Source organism: Athene cunicularia (genome assembly GCF_003259725.1).
Source record: "Athene cunicularia isolate RWA chromosome 2 unlocalized genomic scaffold, athCun1 chr2_part1, whole genome shotgun sequence".
Classification (NCBI taxonomy): Eukaryota; Metazoa; Chordata; class Aves; order Strigiformes; family Strigidae; genus Athene; species Athene cunicularia.
Genome location: NW_020799095.1, coordinates 57361378 through 57383543, shown reverse-complemented (window position 1 = coordinate 57383543; position 22166 = coordinate 57361378). Strand labels below are relative to the sequence as shown.

The window sequence follows — 22166 nt, the reverse complement described above, 5'->3', positions numbered from 1 at the left end:
ACATTTCACACTCGCAGACTTTTTCTCTTCAAGGAAAAAAAAAAACCACTTGGAAGTGATTATTCCCACAGGGAAACCAGCTGCAGGTAAAACAGTCACCACAGCTCTTTGTATTTCTTTCTGAACACTAAAGCAACACATGGGCTGTTTTCCCCTTCAGTATGTCACTGGAAATTTTCCAAATGAACATGCTAGTTAGTTAAATACAGTTTGTAGATTCCATTCATCAAAACTTTCTTGACATCTCGAGTACCAGTTGTCACAAACTTGAAAGATAGGTAGCAACTACATGGTAGGGAACAAAAGAAAAGATCATTACACAGGAAGCCAGGCAACATTTTTTTTTTTTTTTAACCTATCTTAAGAGAAACCCTAAACATGTTTCCTCAATACTGGAGAGAAAAAGGAGTGTGGAGGGTTCTTTTTTTTTTTCTTAAAACATTCAAGTTCTAAAGCAAGATACATTAGCCCTCATGCACAAGCTCAGTGGTTTAAATCAAGACAACTTTCCACTATACAAAGTACCTTCTACAGCTGTAGTATAACAATCTTGAGGCTGGAGACAAGGGTTCCTGCTGCAAAACCCATTACAGGCAAGGACTGACAGTGGCTACTGATGCCAAGAGGCTGAAAAACTGAAGAAAAGTATTTAACTACTTGGCACCATGTAGCTCACCTAACGCATCAGGAAATCTTGACTCTCAGCACCAAGAATCAACAAAATAAAAGCCCAAGGCAAACTATAGTTTTAAGTCTTTGATGGTGCCCATAGTAGGGAATTTACTTAGAGTAAGACATCCTAACCATGGGCACTCTCACATCAGATACAGCCAAGGAAACTGCTTCTTCCACATGTGGCTGTCTTCAAGTATGTTTGCTGGGCTTTTGCTTGGTTAAGCGGGTGAAAGACACATGTCTGAAAGGTTACTTACGTCATCCACCTCTGGAGTCTGTCAACGAAAACAAAAAAGGTATGACAAGCCCCCAATTCGTTACCTGAGCTCTCCAAGAAGTGATGATATCGTACTCAGAGTCGGTCCGTTTTCCTTTTTTGCTTCTGCTGTTGCAATCTGATAGAGCAACTTTTCCATAGAAAATGGTTTGGCTATACGTCGTCTCTTCATTTCCTGGGACAGAAATTGCCAAATTAGTTCTTGAGCAAATTTGAAAACAAAAAGTTATCCAGAATGAATTCAATGTAGCAAAAAGCAGCCTTTTAGAACTACCGAAAGTACAAGCTTTCTATAGTCCAAATTAAAGTATTTATGTTCCTAACTTTCATCCAGCACCTAACTTCATACTGAAATAAACTTATAATTGATCCTTTCAGTGGAAAACCAGGTTCCCAAGTGTTTTTCTGAATTGGGTTTTCCTATTGAAAGGACTAAGAAAGAAGATCTTTTACACAAGCTTTAGGTGAACCAATGCCACATTGATCGGTAGGAAATCAAACTGTATGATATCTTCTAATATGCTTTACTGTGAAATTTAATGCAGAGAAAAATCTGCATATACGAAGAGAGTGAACCCAAATTCAAGTATTCCAGTGTCACCACATTTCAGGTATACACTTTTTTCAAAAAAAGAAAATTAAACATCAGTGGAAAAAACAAGAATAGGAGAAATGTGAAGAAAGTGAGAAAAATTAAAAGAAGGATGCCCAGACACAGGTTAGCATGCAGTTCACTGAACCAACAAACACCTCAAAATTTCCTAAGAATTCTTCTCCTGTGGAGGCCAAGAGGAGTAACCCAGTCAGTCACACAATTTGCACTCTTAGCCATCCATTAAGATCTAATCTGACTGGCTCAAAGCCCAGGACTGCTATGATTTTGCATCTTTTACAGCACTAAAAATATAATTGGTGCTTAAGAATTAAAGACAACTACCAGCAAAACAGGCAGATATCAGGGAAGAGAGACAACAGGTGGAAGAGGGTTTCAGTTCTGCTCAGTCTTGCCCGTTACTAGTTCCCACCTCGCTGCTGTGTAAGCTTTTAAAGCTGTATCTTCCATTCCTGTCAATACAAACCCTTTTGATAACTCTCATGTAGGAAAATTCCTAGATTTACTCTGCAGTTGGGAAAAGTACAGTTTTCCCAGTGTCCAAAGAGGTACATTTTCTTTTATATAATGTCTGAGAAGTTTTAACTGATGCCAACACTGGAGCATAATGTGAAGGTGCCACTTTAATTCAGTTAGGAGTTAAGCCCTGCAAATACCTACTTATCAAAAAAATGAAGTTATCTTTAACCTTAATTTTTTTCACCCTATTTTATAGCCCTCATTATATGCTTTTGATATTTCTTTTATCAGAACCAATATATCATAAAATTAGTAATTTTTAATAGCACAGATTACATGCATTGAAGCAATAATTAATATATGTATCATAAAATAGATTAGTAATCTTTGGTGAACAAAAAGCATTCAAAAGAGAGTCACAGGTAAGAAAAACGTTCTTCAGAAAGTTCTGCCAGGGCCTCCCGGGGGTTGGAACTGCTGCACTTTTAGGAGTGGTATGATAAGTTTTGTTGCATGCTAGATTTGTATAGTGTATTGTCCAAGGCTGCATATGAACAGCTACTCCAAGCCCACACAGGTAACACATGCAGCCAGGATAAAAGGACACAGTGCTGGGGGAAAAAACCCAAGGTACGCTCCTGCTAGCTGGCTGCTCAGGGGACCCGAGATGGGTCTGTGCTGTGTTCAGCACAAGTCATTGGGTCTGTGCATTCATATGAATTTCTGATTCACTTTTTTCTTACAATACTGAAATATACAGATACAGCACTGTGTGTGCTTTTGACCTGCTGCCTAATCATTTCTTTTAATGACATATTTTTCAATGTTATGAAAGAGCACCAATATTCATATCACAATTATCATCGCCCTGCCACTTGTGGTCTTACTATCGTATACACATCTCAGTCATCAATTTTCCAGGCTGAGTAGTCCTCTTATATTTAATACAGAAGCTAATTCATACCTCTGATCGTCAGTCTCCACAGTGCTTTTTCTAGTTGCTCTATATTCCTGTTGCAATTAGAGATTCAGAATTGCTCAAGTATTGAAGCCATGGCCATAGCAAGAGTGTACACAGTGCCATAGTGATGCTTCTTCTTTGTTACCTGTTCTCCCCTTGCAATCCTAACATCCAAGGGCTACACCCAAGGTTTAAATCTCTCCAGAGCACTTGGCTGGCAGCTCCATAAGAATCCAAAGACCTCTTTCCTCAGGAGTAAGAGCTCATTCAGAGCCCATCACTGTGTCTGTCAAATTAGGATTATATTTTACTCCCAAATCATTTAAAATTTATCAACTAATTTTCTCACTCAGATCACTCAGTATCATGAAAACTTTCTGTAACACCTCATAGCTTTAGTTTTTGCTGTCATTGTCATAAACAGCTTCAGTATAAAGGCTTAGTTTTGCTGTTCATTTTCCTTTCTAGATTATTTACGGATACGTTGAACTGTACTGGTCTTAGTACAAATTCCTAAGGAGCGCAGAAAGAGACCTCCCTCCATGATAAAAACTGACCATGTGTTCTCATCCTTTGCTTCTCTTTAGATCAGTTATTTTTCAGTTCATGAACTTCCCCTCTCAACCCATGGCAGCTTAATTTCTTTAAGAGCCTTTTCTGAGGATCCTCGCCAAAAGTCTTCCAGAAATGCTCACAGACTCCGTCAACTGCAACTCTTTTGTCTGTACATCCTTCCAAAAGTTTCAAGGCCTGGGGGCCATGACCTCACTGCAAAAGCCAAGCTGACTGCCCTCATCTCATTTTTTTCTACATTCGTTTTTTCTTTTGGCCTTTAGGAAGTTGTTCTTTGAAATCTCTTTCTGGTCTGCATTTGTGTGTGTTTACATGCATCTTGCTAGAGTGGTTGTTTTATTTGCATTTTCTTCTTCTGGCCACAAAAGGGATTTTTTGGTCTCATTTCAAACAGACTCCTTTCTCCTGGTGTTTAGCCATGCCAAGTTTAGTGGGGTTTTGCCTTTTGAAATTTTTCTTTTGCTAGGCAGTGTGCATGTGTTGTTAGCCTCTAACACGGCATCTTTAAACAATTTCTATGCTGCACGCAAACACTTAACCCTTCTTTCTGCATTCTCAATTTAACAAGCTTTCTTGGGTTTATGCGAGGCTGTCTTTTGAAATGAAACACCACAGTAGTGGATATTTTGCTTTGTACTGCTCTTTCAAGGTTCTTAATCTCCGCTCACCATCACAGCGCAGCTCCTTCATAATGATGTTTTGTACTGGGCTCCACCATTACTGAGAAGTGAGACAACAGTTCTTGTGCAGGTTTCCTGACCAGCTGTTCCCTGGAGCCATTTTGGTTCTGTCATCCCACTATCCTAGCTAGGGGAATAATGCCAGCATTTTCTATCATCATCATGTGTCCTGTCCTCGCAGCTTCTCTCACCTCCTTTAGTACGACACAGGCTCTGTCTACACACCATCCAGGATGGTGAAGCAGGAAGAACACACGTGCAGAGCGATACAGTTGACACCGAGGACCTAAACACCCACCAGACGTGTGGTGTAAAGCCAATGGCTTTACTTCAGAGAACTCCAGCCAGGTTCTGGGGCCATGCCACCGCCAGTGTTTGGAGGACATCAGGTGCACTTCTGGGGTGCCTCTTCCCATTTGGTTTAATCTGAGAACAACCTGGTCTGCTCAGGCTAAGAGAGCTCTGTGATAGGAACCAAGGAGTGGTAACTGTGTGGCATTTTAAAAGCACATTCCTCACCCAAACTAAAACTTGGCAGGTGGATACATATAAAGCCCCTGCCATGATCTTGGCTGGGACAGTCAGGAGCACAGTGCTAATACCATGCTTTTCCTATTTAAGACAAGAAGATCAGTGCACAGGGATTCTGTCACTGATGACAGGGTTAAACCAGGCTTATTTGACTGTAAACTCTCTTCTGTGTGCAGCAGTGCTGCTCCAACTGGATGACAAACTCCAACTTTCCTATGTACTACTTCCTCTCATATTATGGTAGTGGCTGAGTCTCTTCTTTCCACCAAGTTTCTAGTAGGCCCTATACCACCAAAGGCCTCCTTTAAAACCAGACATGGCTCCTTATTTCCAAATCTCTAGACTAGAGTGCATTCATTTAGTCTGTTATTCTGTTTTCTTGTTTCCTAAGTGAGTTTTACTGACTTTGCCCAGTGCCTTATTTGAGGATATGAAGTTACCCTGTTGCCATTCAAAACACAAATTCTTCCACCGCAACTGTAAACCTTCTCCTCATACTTAAGTTTAAAATTTCAAGAGCTCACAGGGTTGTTTGGGTTTTTTTTTTAAATCCAGCAACTGGTTCCATGTATGGTTTAGGTGAAGCCTGTCTGTCCCTTTACACAGGCTTTATACAAACTCTTTTATTTAACAATTATCCCAACTCCTTATGAACTGAAATCAATGCAATTTCAGATGCTGAATTTCATTTTTTCATATATTAAAGGAGATTGAGCAGTCATTCAATACAGAAATGAAACAACATCATTTAGTAATATAAAGAAAGTTGCTATAAAAAGATCAGGTCACAGTATCACAGAATGAAAACAAAGTTAATGTATCAAACAGCTGAAAACTGTCAGTATTGCTGTCGAGAATGGACAGACAGGAAGGTACAGTTGTTTGTCAGAGTTCATTAACAGTCCAAAAGGGGAATCTTGCTCATTACACAGAACATCTCACAACCTCTGAAAAGCACAACCCCGGCCAGCCTTTGAAAATGGCGAAGTGCCTTGTCAAAGTGAAGGAACCAAGGAAGAATTTCCAAAATTTAAGGGATTGAAGAACATAGGATAGTGTGAGGAAAGAAGAGGGGGAAGGGAAAAAGAAGGACAAGAACAATGCAATAGGTGTTTCCAGAGTTATTTTGATATAAACACATACACTGTGGTTCTTGTAAAGTTTGTGAGAGCTGTGACTTCAGTTTCCAAGGTAGGTTATAATAGATTGGAATCTGCTGGATTTTCAGTCATATTTACCCAGTGCAAAGCTCTTAAAAATTAATCAAAAGAAACTGTTCTTCAGAATTTTGAGGCACCAAGAAGAGCTTTTTAATTGCTGCATAGTGATTTCTGTCTCTTACAGGAGTGGCATTTTCACAATATCAAACAAGTGTTCAGTAGAGCAATAAATACAGCATATGGAGTTAATATAATTGTGTACCTTCAGACAGAAAAGGCTAGCTTAGGATTTTCATTCCTTTACCTACATACATATAGAATTCCCACCTTTCCCCAAAATAAATCTGTAATAAAATAACCTTTTATTTCAAACTAAGTTAATATACAGTTAGTATAACCAGGCTGGAAGAATTCCATTAACCCTAAAGAACCAAGACCTAATTGTGGACATATTACATTTAATTACTTACTAACCACTTGGTCTGAAGCTGCAAATGATGATTTACTAGTGGCTTAGCTATAAAACACTACCAAAATAGCATCTGTAACCCATAGTGTATTTGAGGAGGTTGGGAACACAATTAGTGAGATATATTATTTGTCCAAAAACACAGAAATATAGCCCAAACCATGATGACTGGACAATTCATCTGTTTGTTTCTGCAGGCAACCTGCCTCGGTTAGTTTTGTGAAAAGGGAATAGAAAGATTATTTTTTTTATATACATCTTAGTATTGGATGGGCTGGTCAACAAACATAAGGATTTTCAAGTCACTAAAATTGAAAAAAGAATGAAATTGCCCTGATCAACAGCTATTCCTGAATGAAGGGGCAGAGAAAGACAAGTAATACAGCTGTATTAACCGACTCTGCCTATCTTAGGAGCTAATCAAGCACAGTTATTCAGATAGTTGCACCTGAGATTCTAATGGTTCTAGAAAACACCACTTAAAAAAAAAATTAGTAAGCATAATACAATATATTATCATTAGCTCTGAAGGGATTCTGAAAAGCTTCCTCACAAACTGGTCTGCAGGCATAACAAACTTCTGAGTAGTTCTAATATACAGAAGTTTTAGAATTAACTCAGTTGCTTTTCTGAAAACACTGAATCACCTTATGCCTTGCAGAACTTTTTCCTTTTTTTTTTATTTAATAGTCCACAAAAATATACATAGCTGTACTAGTCTCACAACGCTATCAATCCTGGAATGTCTGGTTTGCTGTCGTTTTAGATGGCAGGGCCGTGAATCCATTTTAACTCCTTTTCTCAACTTACCTTGGCTGTTTTAAAACCCATACTTGTCCACTGGGTGGTAGCAAAGTGCACTGTTTCAGAAACACTATAGCCACAACACACTTTAGACACAAAGGATCCAGGAAAACAGACAACAAACTGCCCGCTCTGCTGTACAGTACGGTGCACCCTGATCCCCTCCTTACACAAGATTTCTGGGGAGATCTAGAAAGACATAAAAGCAAGATTAAAAAAAAAAATCAGAACTTTCTTTTACAGTTAGATCCCCTTCCTTGCTGGGTACTGCACATTGCTTGCGCAGAAAAGCTGTGCTCTGCTAACAGTTCAGCTCTGTTTGCTTTCTCTCTTCCCTTCTACACATGCTGCAGCTTAGTGTTTGGAGTGAGAATTACAGAAGTAGCTCTTTTGAAACCAACAGTTTAAACTTTCACTTGCCAAATCATCTCTAACAAAGCCTCAAAACAATACTACCTACTACTACAGAAAGTAATGCAGGCCACTTGCTTTTCCATCTAGATCTTCTCAGACTTGGCATTCAGTCCACCTTGCTACTACACTTCTGTTAGAGATGTTAACATGGATAGCTGAGGGAGGTTTTTTGTTGTGGGCTCCCAAATTTATACTTAAATGCACTAAATGGAAATTTCTATTCACAAAATAAACAAGAGCAAAAAATATTCTGACATTGCTTGATGGTATTAGGCTTCTCATACCCATGCTGGCATCATAAAATGTCAGTCATGGCAGATTAATTGATTACAGAACACTCCCTTTGTGAAGTTAAATACATTATGGACAGTATTAAAAATGGGTATTTATTGTACTGTCCATTTATTTTTATTTTAACATGTGAGCCTTGTTAGAAAAATGCCATGTGGGTAAACAATTGCAAGTAGCCAGATTTTAACAACAGCCTCTGCATCATTGTGTTGTAAGACAAAACCAAAATAAATCCCCAACCAACCAGCCTTCTGATTATCCTCGGGTTCTCAAATGGGAGTATCTCTCCCAGTGTTAACCTACCATTACATTACTTTCAAGCATTTCCAGCCCTGGAGTGCCATTGGCTTGCAGCAGGGTATGTACCACATCATCAAGTTTGTTCTCCTCCGCAGCAGGAATGCAATACCTGTTGTTTTGTCAGAGAAAAGAGAGAGATTTACTGTGGAGTAAATAACGGTCCACAGCTACACAGTAACAGGCAATTCAGACCAGGACATTGATTAAAAGAATGAAATTAAACACAGGCTTTCACACACAGTTCTTTTTGGTAAAACACTGAGGATTTGTATTTAGACTCAAGTGTGATGGTGTTCACTAGATGCCAAAGGACACCAAATCCCCAAACCAGAAATATGAAAACTCAGTGCTCTGTAGAATCAGAAGAGAGAAATCAGCAATAGAATTGTGTTCATTTAACAGCACCAAAACAGCTAATTATGGGCAGAAGTTTGCATCTCGTGAGCACCAATACATGTTCTGTTATTTTTATCATAACCGGCTGTATTTATTATCTGTGCAGCAAGCAAAGAATCTTTTTATTTAATAACATTTTCTGTTCATAACAATCAAGAAACCACAAATCACCTTTACTGCTAGCACACCAAGTAGCCTAAGACCTTCTTGCTTTCTTACTAAACAAATCCCACATCTCTCTTCTCCCTTGCAATAAAAGAAAGACCCAACCAAAAGCAGCCAAAGCAGCAAGAGAGATTTAAAACTCTGCTGGGTACATGCCGAGTTGCACATCCTCCTCTCCTTTAGAAGCCAAAGAAGCAGCTGTCCTCCGTGCTCACTGCCAGCAGTGCTCCCTACGCAGAAGTGACAAGAAATAACGTAGGAGTCTGAGGTCTTAACTTCACACATCCAGAGAACTAGTATTTTGCCGGATCCAGGGAGGCAATGTGATGACAATTAGTGTCTACTTTTTCTTGCAACCTGCCAGAAGAGTAATGGTTTATGTCCACCCAGAAGATACCTGTTCCCAAGATCTGATAGTTGGTACCTGACGACTGTGCACTGAGCAGCGCAGCTTGGTGGGAAACACGGTGCAAATCCTAGGATCCCTAAACCTGCCTTGAGTTGCTGCCATGCTGTGCTCCATATGTGACATTACCTTGTTTGGATTTGTTATGCTCGGGCAAGCAAAAAGCATCACTAGATTTATCATGACTTACCAGTTCACTTTAAGCAATGAGACCTCAACCTGAGCCCATTTGCCCCACACCAGACACACACACAGAGTGCCATTATTCCAAACTTGGCAACAAGAGAAGAGAATGAATCTGGAAAGATTTTGGGGAAAGGGTGCAGTTTTCTTTTCATTCATCTGGTTTCTCCACCAATTTCATAAAGCATTCTGCTGGCCTTACAGACCTTGTCAAGATATCTGCTTATAATGTGCACTAATATTAACTCTATGCGTCATACAGAGTTATCCTGCTTGATGAGTCTGTAGGAGGCTGTACTTCCTATGTTTTGAACATCTTGTTACTGTTCACTGTACTGATGATGACTTTGATTATTCTTTGTTGATCTTCAAGCTGAGAGCCTGAAGAGATGACAGTATCCCCTCCTACAGCTAATTGTAGCCACAATAAGGGCTCTAATGAGCTGGTTGCCCAGTTGTATGTAGACTGACTCCTTACATATATATTGACAAAGAGCAGAACCTCGCTAAGAAATCCTAGGGTTATAGAGGGGTGGAAGCAGAAGAACTTCACCTTGGTAAGGATCAAGTCCCAACATCAATATTAAAAGCATGCCATGTATCAAATACTTTGCAGTACCTGTGTTGCTAACAGTGACAGCTTCAGAACAGCTCCATGTGTGTAGCATATTACTCTAGTTACACTATAGTAATGTATTTTAAATGGTGATGAAAATATTTTAAATTCAAAACACAGAACATGGCAGAGCCCACTCTTTCCTTTTGGAGTTAGAAAATATAGCTGGAACAGCAGAAAGATTCAAGCATGGAGTCCCTCGCAAGACGGGCCCAGGAAAAGGCACGGGAAGGATGCGTAAAGAGGAGGGGCAGAACAGAAGCGCATGGGACTGACTATCCAACTGCTGGCAGGACTGAGGGGAATGGAGATCATTCACAATTGTGGTGTATGCTACAATTTCACTCATTTGCAATTCTTGATGTACCTATAAGAATGGATAGTGAGCAGCTAGTACAGACTTCTGAATGTCTTTGGCAGAACAAGATTTTCTTCTCTCTTTTAATGGGCACTGAGGATCCCTCCAGAATAAAAAGGTTAGGTCACTGACCTTTCTGCCCTGAATGAAAATTGAGTTCTCCCCTGTTTACTCTTCAGGAGGTAAAACCTGAGAGATTAGAGTGACCTGAGTGATCTGCAGGTAAATGAAGCACCACCGATTTTAGTGCCACAGAGATCTGTCCTTGGAAAAGAAGATTTCTGGATGCTGGGTGGACTTTGCAAGACAGAGGAGAACTTTGGTCTCCAAAGGCTTTGTTATCCCTGAAGCAGTCACTGAAAGCAATGCTGTCAGGACTACTCCTGATACTACATCAGACCTAGAGTTATTAAATTAATCTTTTCCTCAATAAAGGTGGGTATTGCAATATTGAAAGTTGTAATGAGATAATAATGAATACTAGCCTGACTTCAGCCTGGCAGCCTTGCTGAAGAATAGCTTTTACAGACAAAGGAGTTCCACTTCTTCCTTCTTATGAGTTATTCCTGCTTACTATCCATGTTTCATCAAGGCAGTCATCACAAATACACCTGAAGCTGTGTATTTATGTGTATTAGTAACCCCATCAAGAAAAAGCAAATGACTGCTTTGGGTTTATTCTTCTTGGCTTGGAAAAAAAGAAGAAATAGTAGCCTTTCCTAAAACTTTGGCTGGCTGCATTCAAGCCTGGTCAGTCCCAAAACGCACAGGTTTTGACACACACAGTATGGAGAGAGGCCTCAGAACTTAATTAGGGGATTCTTAAATGCCTTCTGTTTGGAACTTACTGCCATTTAAGACTAGACGAATGTCATAGAGAGAAATAGACTCACCAAAGGTTAAGGACAATGTACCTTCCTCAGCAATTTGTCCTGATAGCATATTATTATAAAATATTACAGATTGCTGGTTCACAGAAGAGGGAGAGGAGCCATGAAATGCCCATAACAGAAAGTGACAAACTCCCAGGTCTGCAGCATTTTACCTTTACCCCTCGGTATGATCACATACAGAAGATTCCTCCAACTTTAAATATTTAGAGAGAGGCACTCCTGCTTTATGGTTTCCTCCAAGGTTTCAAATATTTTTTTCTGGGCCATGTGCTTTCCCAGTGACAGCTGGGTCAACAGCAGCTGAGAAACAAAGTTAAAGGTAATGGCCAAAGTACACACTTTGCACATGAAGGAAGAGCAACTGACACTGCCACCATGGGGACTTCTGCATGCAAAGGGGCCCTTCTCCTGTCACACCAAACAAAGAGCCAAAGGCTCCCATAGCTTGGAGTTTAAGAAGGGAATGGCTGAAAGGGAACCAGCTTCTCACCTTTGCAGGGAGGCATCACTTAACTTTTCTTCTCTGTTTATTGTATTTTATCTGATCAAGAAACACAGTTACACTGCTTATCATTCACTGTTCTCACTGATTATACTTTTGGGTAATAACACAAATATCACCTCCTTCCTCCAATCCCTCTATCCACTGTTATACCTCCACTTCAATCTAACTCATCATCATCTGTAGTAGTATGTATGCACTGAATTCAGGCAGGATTCACCAAGTTCAAAACCATTCATAAGCTCAGTGTTAATTCTATTTGCATGATGTCTTTACAAAATATGAAATGTAGCTAGCAACTAACTGGTGATGTCCACATCGAGACACTAGAATGATGTGTGTAATCCTATGAATAATTATTATCATAGGATAATGAAAAAAATTACTATTAGAGAAAATACGAGGGACCTGGTAGGTACAGAGTTCAAAATATTTTGCATATAATCAGAAAGCAGTGCCTATTTAGTCAGAGCATGAATTCAATCACTTTACAAGTGGCAATATGCAGCTAGCTTGACAAGTGTCTCTGTCAGCCTAAGGAAAGCCTACCCTGACTAGCTGTCATTTGGCTTCCACGTCATGAAAACTTTCCATAGATTAAACCCTATGTCAAGCAGAAACAGTTTATTGCTAAATAGAACAGAGCATGGAAGACAGACAAAGTGAAACTTTTCTTCCAGGATAGGGCATTTCATCATTCTGACTTATGCTACATTTTCCCATTAAAACTGCAACCACACACACTGGACATTCTAGATGAGATTCATTCATGCAAAAGTTACTACACAAACTGCCGTTAACACCAGCCTACAAGAGAGCCACTGCAGTGAGTGTAAAGAAAACAACCCAGGAATACCTACCAAATGCAATCAGCACCAGTGTGTAAGTAGTCAATGTATGGAAGGTGATTTTGGTCTCGAGACCAGCATGAGGTAGAAAAGACCATGCCAATATTTAGCCAAGGAATTGTCACTCCTAAAGCAAAGAGAATGAAAATTAGGTTTAAGTAACTGCAGTGTCTAATTAAAAGACAGTTTGCGAGGAAATTTCAGCTTAAAAGATTGTTCTATCCACAAGCTGACCCTCAAGTTTTAAGCCACTTTTACCAGAGTAGGAAATTCACAGAGAATAATTTAACAAATTCAGCATTCTTCACTAACAAAGTATCTACCAGCCAATTACAGTGCCCTTGTTTTCTAATAGCTGTAAAAAATTTTTGTTCTTTAGAGAATTTACAAGTACCCATAATACAAGCTCAATGCTATTGATCAGAGGTGGTTGCTTCACACTGTCAAGCGTACATGTGCTTGTAAACATGTATCCTGTTTCCCAAGCATTTTGTTCAGTCTCAACACCTGCACAGGAGTCCGAATTATGCTTTCAGCTAACATTTCTACCAGTAAATTGCAAAGGCATATACGCAGCTGGAGCACTCATAACAATTCATTTACAAAACTTGTGTGCTGCTTTGCCCAGCGCTACAGACCAGGTTTGCATGTAAGGAAGTTGCATGGCTCTGTCCTTCATCAACCTAACACACAGCAAGAACACCCATGTACCAGCAACAACAGACAGGGAGTACAAAGCAAGTACAACTGGTTCCTCCCAGGTATGTAAGGTCTCAACTATTCATTAATTCTTTATTTGCACACCTGAGTTCATTCCTTTAAATACCAACTGCTACATACAACTGCGTGTCTACCCAATCACCCAGCAGAGGGGCCAGAAAGAGGGAGAAGACTTTGGTGACTACACCACCACATTTAGAGTACACTTCCACCTGCTGGAAACACAGAAAAGAGACTTGCTTACCAGGCACAGCACCAAGATGTCGCAGGATGGATCCTGTATTATTAGGAAGGACTGTGAGGTTCCACCCATGCCTGTTCAAGGGGTGACACAGAGGAAGACACACGTCAGTGCGTGTTCCCAATGCCAACGTCCCCAGCGCCAAGCTGCCCTGCCAGTCTTGCACACCCACCGCTGCTCAGCACAACGGGGTAGCTGGCATGAGTCGACAAAGAGGGTGGATTTGGTGATCTTACCTTGAAAATGGTTCAGATTTTCCCACGGGAAAGCCGCTCCCGTGGGTGTTGGTATCTACTTTTCCACAATGCACTGCTACGTGGCAATCTTTCTGTTCCACTATTCGCCAATATTCTTGCTGTGGTAAGGGAAAGTGGCAATGCATTTTTAATTTACTGAACAAGGTATCTCTCATTAAAATATAAACCCCAGAAATTTACAGGGCTTTCATGATCTCAGTGTAATTCAACATAAAACACTACTTAAAAATAAGAATATAAATACTTAAAAGTAACAATGAATTGGGAAGACAGAATTTAGATCCTCTTGGCTCCTGTGCTTTAGCACATGACAGATTAAGACTTATTTCTCTCCTTCAGTTCACCAACACCTTTATTAAAAATGTCAAAAAACTTTAAAAGGAAGAATCAGTACCATGTGTATCTAACCATTTATTTTTCTCCCACACCAGATAGTGCTTACAATAATTCCTGAACATCAACTATACTGAGTCTCCATACGCGATCCCCTGAAATAAAAACTTCTACCACTCCTTGTGTCGTCCTCACCTCTACTTCAGCTACTGTGGGCTCCTTTGTGAAGCACATGTTCATGATGTTTCTTGCTGTTCGGTAGAAGGTTGTTAAAGAAACAGACCTACCCTGTGGAAAAAGAAAATAAAACCAAAAGTGAAAATAAAAAAAAACATGCCTCCATTCCCCATGGCCTCACTCTCTTCCTTATATGCTCAATCCCAGATCACAATAGTGGGAAAGAGGACAATGTCTCCAGAACACATGTGGGTCTAAATCTCATTTCCTATCTGAGGGAAAATACCTCAAAAGACACAGAAATTTAATCACATCGAATCAACAAACCAACCACCTAAAAGGCCAACTGAATGTTCTCAGAAGGCCACATATGCTGCTTTGTCCAGCACAATGATCTGTGTTTGATACATACAGAAGATGGACATGGGCCAGCTTTCTATGACAGGTTGCAAAGTAAGGAACCCTACCTGCAATTTACAATCAAATCCAGTATGTGATCAAAGAATCACTTGGCTATGCTCTCTACACACAGAGAAAGACACTTGGGAAATTCACAGGAATGTTCAGCATCAAACTGGTAATATATGTGATGGAAGGGGGTCACAAAAAGTTTACCAAGATTACTGTAATCACCTGCTTAGAGAAATGAGTTATGCTCATTTCAATAAAAGCAGTTCAAATGCAAGGAACCAGGACCTATTGTTACATGGCTAAGAACAGTAAAACACAGTAAAATTGACAAATGAGTTCACTCTTTCTTGGCACTGCTGCAGGAGCTATATGAGAAGACAATCTGACTTGGTTTTCTGCTTGAGCTACACCTAAGTTTCTGGATACTGGCTCTCACACATACCGCTAATACCTTATCCTCTGGAAGGCATCCTCTGCAGGCTCTGAAGGCAGGAGCCGGAGAACCCGCTTGCTCCTTTCAGCCCAGACATACTGGTATGCCCAGATAGGGACAACCCTATCACCTCCACTGCTCCAGGGCTGAAGAAATATCCTGGGAAGCTGTGGCCATATTGGCTGGCAGGCATTGCTGCAGGCAGACACAGCATCACTCTGCAAACTTCAAGTTAGGAATATCTTTGCCCCCTTGCCAGATCTACTGCTCCTTCCTCTAATTTCCATTGTGTCCACTAGTCGCCCATCTGAGCAACCACAGACTTAAAAACTCCATATAAATGAACGTTTTATTACTCCGAATATTACCTTTCTAGTCTTTCAATTATGAAACAGATTTGCCAAACCGCCTCAGTCTTTCCTCGTGTTTAGTTTATTTAAGAACTATGCCCACGAGTAAACTACAAACAACTATACAAGCAGCTTTTCCCCCAGAGGCCAAGTCTATCACTTTGCCATGCTCCTACAATTGTAACATTGTCACTTTTTAAATTGAAGGCAGCATAATTAGCTGTAACAAAAAAAGTTTGTGAAATGCCCAGGGCTTGGGGCCCTCTGATTCCCATAAACTTCAGAGTTGGATGCTCTGTGATACAATAAGCAATTTCCTTCATCTTTTAATGCCCTCATGAATCATTTATTGAGGCAGCCTTTTACAACAAACCCTCTCGTAAAGTGCAGGGCCCGCACCAACAGTCATCAAACTTGAGCACAGACTTCACTGCCTGCAAACCAACACACGCTCTGCAACAGCTTTCTCGTTTCAGTTACTTGCCTCTTCCTCTCGTCTTACACAGAAAAATAGGAATAAAGGCCTCATCCTCCAAAATTAACCACATCTTTCCATTTTTTAGATATGCAGTGAGCACAGAAAAAGAAAGTGGAAAAACTGAACAGTTTAGTCCTTTAACAATGCATATTCCCATTTCTTCCTCTATCAAGAATTTGGTATCTTTTTAGCCTCCAAAAAATTGTAATGATTGAGGGGGTTTTGTTGCTTGGTTGGGTTTTTTTGATCTGAAAGATCTCATAAAATTTTCTAATGCCAACTCAAAAAATAATTTAAAATGCTGAAATATTTTAACTAGAACATAAAATGAATTGCTGAAGAGTAAAATACCCTTTTCAACACCCTCAAAAATATCTCTATAGTTCAACAACTTTCGTGGGAGCTTCAAGCTACGGAGCAGAGTGTCTGTTGCTGCAACAACATGAGGAAGGTTTAAGGAACAAAATTTCCTATCTCCTCTCCTGATTCTTCTCCACAGCCACTGTGTTGGCCATGAGAGCCAACACAGAGTATCACCACCACCAACACTAAGACAGGACGGAAGGCACAGAGAAGGACACTGCAATGCTACAAATGTTAAAGACATTAAAGCAATAAATATGAGCAGAAAAGCAATAAATATGAGCAGAAAACAGAGACTTCTCAATAGCCACAGGCGGGAAGGGGGGACTCCTGTTAAGCAAAGTCCAAAAATGCCAAGTCCCCAGCTGCAGAGAGCTCAGCATGGGGTTTCTGGGACACTTTCATGTGAGGGCTGACAAGACTTGCATTGGTGATTTCTTCTGTGTCTCCCTTTAACAGATCTGCTAACAAGACTTCAGTTTGTTCCATATGGAAACAAATACTGCGTTCAGTCAATTCCCATACAGACTTTTAAAGTTTTTTCTGAGCTAAAATTAGGGAAAGAAGAGTGAAAATCTTGCAGCAGGTTACTTCACGTACTTAAAAGCGGTGACATTTCATTAGTCGGGTAGAACGGCCATGCATTTAGAAGTAAAGAAAGCAAGTGTAGCAGCCTGCAGCACTCACTTAAAAGCACAGCAGGCCTTACAGACTAGAAAGAAGCAACACTGAAAATAATTTGGGAGCCCTGGCAAAAAGTCAGCCAAATACAAAGGAGATTTACTCTAACCTTGACATGTAATATGGTGGTAACTGCTCCTGGAAGACTGGATGTCTCTTTCTAAAAACATGTTTCAGCTCAAGCATGTGCTGACTGAAGAAATTACTGTGCAAAATCCTAAATGTATGGCCTCTTCATGGTCTGAAGCATAGACTTTATGGCCTAAACTGGACTACAGCCATGTAATTATGATGTTCTCCTCCAGCCCTCAATCTATTGACCTAGCCATTTATCAAAGGGGTGGGTTTTTTTTGTTTTGTTTTGTGTGTGGTTTTGTTTTTATTAGAATTAGTAGTGTGCTTTAAAAAGCAGCCATGACAATCCCATCATCTGTGGAAACTGTAACATGAGGATATGTTCTCTTAAAACAAAATTTAGATTTTCTCAGAAACATGTTAATAGGTAAAGAACACTCCTCCCTCCACAGACACATGCACACAAGGATACCATCATTCAAGAAAAACAGAGAATGCAGGATGAAAAGTCTTGTTTCATAAAATGCCATGAAGTATCCTCTGCTTAAATCCCTAAACCAGCACCACCTCACCTCAGTCTTACTAAAAAGCCTAACGATGAACTACAGTCATTTTACAAGTCTTGTGGGTTACTCTGGTATATCAAGATTGTTGCATAATTGCTTATTTCTACATCTTGAAGCTTCCTCTGAGTGCCATAACCAGTTCTCATGTGTCAGTCCTTCCAGGGTTTTCCCCCAGGTGCTGTAAAGATGAAGCTATGCACCTCTCTGCACTCAGACTGACCAGGCATCCTGCAGGGCACTCCACAGCAGGGATCCCTCCAGAAACCCACCAGATTTGCTTTCCCCTGTTTTCTCCCCAGTCCACTTCCCATGACAGCAGTCCCCAGTCTCTGCACTGCAGATGAGAGTGGAATGGGATTCAAATGGGCAAATCCCAGTGTCCAGGAAGCTGCCTGCACCACAGCAGACAACATGAGGTGTTGACTGAGCTGCTCCATGCGCTGCAGCAGCTTTGGTGGGTGGGGAGAGCCCTGGCACACAGGCCCAGTGATGCTCATCTCTACCAGCTTCTATGCTCAGAACAAAAGTATTTCTACCAGGTATTGTTGGATTCATATAGGGTCTAATGCTGTCAGTACTGCCAAGTGCTTTTCTGGGCAGCAGCAGCAATTTGGGAGCTCTCAGCCTTTTGGGATAAAAGCCTGGGACTCAGATGACTCAGGCTAGTTATACTGGCTGTGCTTTGCTTTTTTTTTTATTTTCCAAGTCTGATTGGCCTACTTATCACAAATGCCAATTTTGCTTTTTGAGTTACATTGTATCGTCTAAACTCTAACTTGGGACTTGCACTGGAAAAGAAGATGGAGGCATTTCCTCATTAATTTGAGGTTGTTCATTCATACAGCAGTCAGCATAAATTATATAATATTTTTCATTTAACATCATTAAGCACAGGATATTAGGCAAAGAAATGTCACTTCACTGTTCACAAATGCTGCTGTCATTAGATAAGCTTCTCTCCAACAGCAGCACGGCAAAGAGATTGCTTTTCAAAGGCAGGATTGAGGCCGGAGTCCCTGAGTAAAAAAGAATTTTTGGGCTAACAAATCATAACAGGCTGAAAAAGAAACCTGAAGCAAGCTTTTAAAGCTCAAGTCATGAGCTCATGCAGTCCCTAAATAGCTTAACAATAAGCCACTTTGGGCTATCTGGCTTCATTTCCTGGTGATGGAAGAGATTGGAAGGGGAAGAACAGCATATTCCTATACTGGGCACAGACACTCAATGCTATATTTCTCTCAGAGCATGGCTACACAATTCAGTGCAACTCAAAACTGCGCTGCAAGTTACAGTGCCAAGTCCTGCTCCAGAGTAGGAGACTGCCAAATAAAATACAGTGAAAGAGTCAGCATTCCTTCGTAAATGGATGTACTTGATATGTGGAGGACTAAGCGTCCGTGTGACTGCTAGTGCTGAGCAAATTCTGGCATCACGGATGAAAATATTGTTTGCATTTCAATTTGCCCTTTTTAAATGTAGTAGTATTTCTAGTGATGTTAGTTTTGATGTGGAGCACTACTTTGCTCAACAAGAGACTTGCAAGAAGAAGGAATGAGAAAGCAAAACATTACTTCAAATGTCACTAGAAAATGAAAATAAAAACTGTGTCTGCAAGGATAATTGAGCAGAGCTATTCAGGGAACCTCTCATAAGGAGATGAAGGGAGGCAGAGCCCAGCACATCTCATTATGACAATAACTTGTTCCAGCTTTTTCAGAGAAATGAGGATAAAGACACCAAACCGTCTGGCTGCGATAGCTGCTGGCTGCGCTGCTGCCTTGGGGGATGGCACTGCAGCCCATTGGCTCCCTGCAGCTGGTGGGGTTTGCACCCAGATGCCACCAAAACGACAGCGTCATCAGTTCTGCTAAACAAAATCGGCAGAGCCTGCCTTGTTACCTTGTATATACACTTGTGTAAGTCGCTAAGAACTCCCTCCTCTTCCTCCTCGTCCTCCTTCGTGGTCTCCTTTTCCTGAGCAAAGAGCCGCCGCCTGCCCGTCTTTAGTGGGACATCGACCTCTTTTAATTTGTTGCGGAAGCCATTTTTGTGAACCACGCCGTTGATGAGTCCGTTTTTGGGCTCAAACCGGGGCAAGGAATGGAACTTGTAGGCATTCTCCAAATGTCCCTCCAAAGGTCCTTTCCTCTTCTCCAAAATTTCCTTTTCCAGCAAGACCTCCTTCTCCAGTTTCTTGTGCTCCTCAGGGGAGAGGGAGTCATAGGAGAGCAAGTACTGGCAGTAGGCTTCTTGCAGCTTGGCCAGCCTGTCCTGTGCAGTTTTGGGGATGCGCAGCATGTCTGCCAGCTTGTTCCATTTCTTGAGGTCAGTCACTTGCTGCATCCCCCCCATCTCGTTGATCAGCTGGACGAAGCAGGCCAGGTCAAGCTCGCAGCCTCCTGGAGTCCACATGCGCCAGGCAGCAGAGGAGGAGAAAGGGAAACACAGAAGCCGGTTAGGAAAGATGTGGGCAGCTCATGTAAAGCGCGCTACCAGGCTGAGCGCATAAGGAACGTGCCACCCATACAGCTCTGGTTACCTGGGCACCGGAGCAAGATTGTCCCTGTCTTGTATGCCTCCAGCTAAAGATGGGTGCGCACCACTGTTTTGCATTCAGCAGATCACATTTTGCTATTTGCAGTAGCCTTCCTTAGGGTTAAATTTGCTCTCCTCCTTAAGTTTCATTCCCTTCTCAGATTATCCCCAACTATCTCTCCACATGTCTTTCCCCTGGTCATTAGCCAGCTGCTGGGGAGACAAGAGCTGCCCATCTCTTTAAAAGCCCACCTGCTCCCACCCTCCCCCTGTCTGTCACCAGTTCCACATCTGGTTTACAGTGGGAAGAAACAAAACAAGTATCAAGATGGGTACTGGTAATCAAAAAGACAAGTACCTATTCTTTCTGGAGGTGAAACTTCGTTTATCTAATGTTTGCATGAATACAGACTAACTAGCTAACTGAATACAGCTAGTATTTAAAAGGAGCACAGTAACATCATTAATTTCACTACAGGTAGAAAAATCCTTTAAAATACCCAAGGGAGGTGGGGTTTTGTGGTTGGGGCCTTGCAACTGCATAAAAAAGTTCCAGACACATTATTCTTCCAGTTTGAGGTCATCCATATTTTATACTCCATTATGTTTTTGTATGTTTTAAGATGACTAGCACATTTCACACTCCAGTCAAAAAATAAAAATGGAGGATTTTACAAACGGCAGCATAAAAAGCAGCCAAATGGATGAGGAACAATAAAAGAAACATAAATACTCTCAAAGCACAGAAATAAATCATCAGTAGAAAGAGTGAAGAAACAGACCGAAGACCACCTACAATTCAATAAGGCACTGCTGAAGGAAAAAAGAGAATTAATAGAAAACTCGCATCAACATCGCTGCCGCCACACTGTCTCTCCTTTACCTTTCCCTTTGAGCAAAGTAAAAAATCATTATGCCATAGCTGTTTCACAGCACCTAGAAATGCTATTATACAACAGAGAAGTGCAAGAAGCAGTGTTAAGGTAAATATTTACTGTTGGATGCAGATCTACAGCATCTTAACGGCCAGCCATATCATCTTCCATGCTAGAGCAAGCAGTATTACTTTCTTTCAGCTACCCTGTGCTGCATCTCAGATGCTTCACAGCTGATCCCAATTTTCCTTCTTCCCTCTGCTTTCCCCTCTTCCACCACTTGTGCCTACCCAGTGAGGAGGGAAGCTCAGCGGTGTAAACCTGGGTGCAATATTTTGGGATGACAAAGGTTGCGACCGAGGCAGAGCAGCACCAGAAGCTGCTCACTAATACTGACCCACACAGCGGTGGGCAAAGGTGTGAGAAGAGAGGAAAGGATTTCAGCTGCAGCCAAAACCAAGGGTAAGGCTTTGAGGAACATACAACACGAGTGGAGGGCAGGGCCATAGGGCAGCAGATTTATCCAATTTAGTAATTGGGGGTGGGGGGTGGTGTCAAAATGGTTAAGTCTTAAAGCTGAGAAAAGGTAAACACCATTGGGGAAAAAAAAACCAAACAAGTTTGAAAGGTTTTCTTCCTTTCCTCTTTAATCCTCCCCATAAAATAACTTTCAAGCTGGCCTTCATTACATGCTGTTACTTTTTTGGTCTAGTGTTTTATATGCACAGTTCACAAATAAGCTGAAGGCATAATTCAAGATAGCTTTCCATCCCAATAGATTCAGTGACCCACATAAAGTTGAGTAACATATTCCTAACTTTGAAAGAAGTTTCGTCCAGGTTTAATGTTATACGTGTTCTCCAGTGGGACAAAGAGTGCATACCCAGCTTAAGGTCCAAGTTTTGACACTGTTTATGAGCTATTTAAGAAACGCAATTTTCTCCCACATCATGGAACGATCGCTCATAATCACTCCAGAATATTAGAGCTTGGGTAGCACATCATTCAACTGGAGCCTCTGCATATCTGGCAAATCCTCCATAGGGCCAGCTACAGCAAAGGTTTACAAAATGGTCTGAATTATAATTCCATTTCAC

The 22166-nt window shown here is 41.0% G+C and overlaps 1 protein-coding gene across 2 annotated transcripts in view; it reads right to left on the bottom strand.

Annotated features, from left to right (window-relative positions):
• The window catches only part of JARID2 (jumonji and AT-rich interaction domain containing 2), a 123988-nt gene that overhangs the window by 5718 nt on the left and 96104 nt on the right, over positions 1–22166 (bottom strand). For both annotated transcript variants that reach the window (XM_026842421.1, XM_026842423.1), the window contains exons 7-14: positions 19559–20058; positions 14321–14413; positions 13772–13890; positions 13539–13609; positions 12587–12701; positions 8211–8316; positions 7209–7391; positions 997–1127 (exon numbers count right to left, since the gene is read on the bottom strand). In XM_026842421.1, the coding sequence (XP_026698222.1) occupies positions 997–1127; positions 7209–7391; positions 8211–8316; positions 12587–12701; positions 13539–13609; positions 13772–13890; positions 14321–14413; positions 19559–20058 (1318 nt within the window). The remainder of the gene's footprint in view (positions 1–996; positions 1128–7208; positions 7392–8210; positions 8317–12586; positions 12702–13538; positions 13610–13771; positions 13891–14320; positions 14414–19558; positions 20059–22166) is intronic.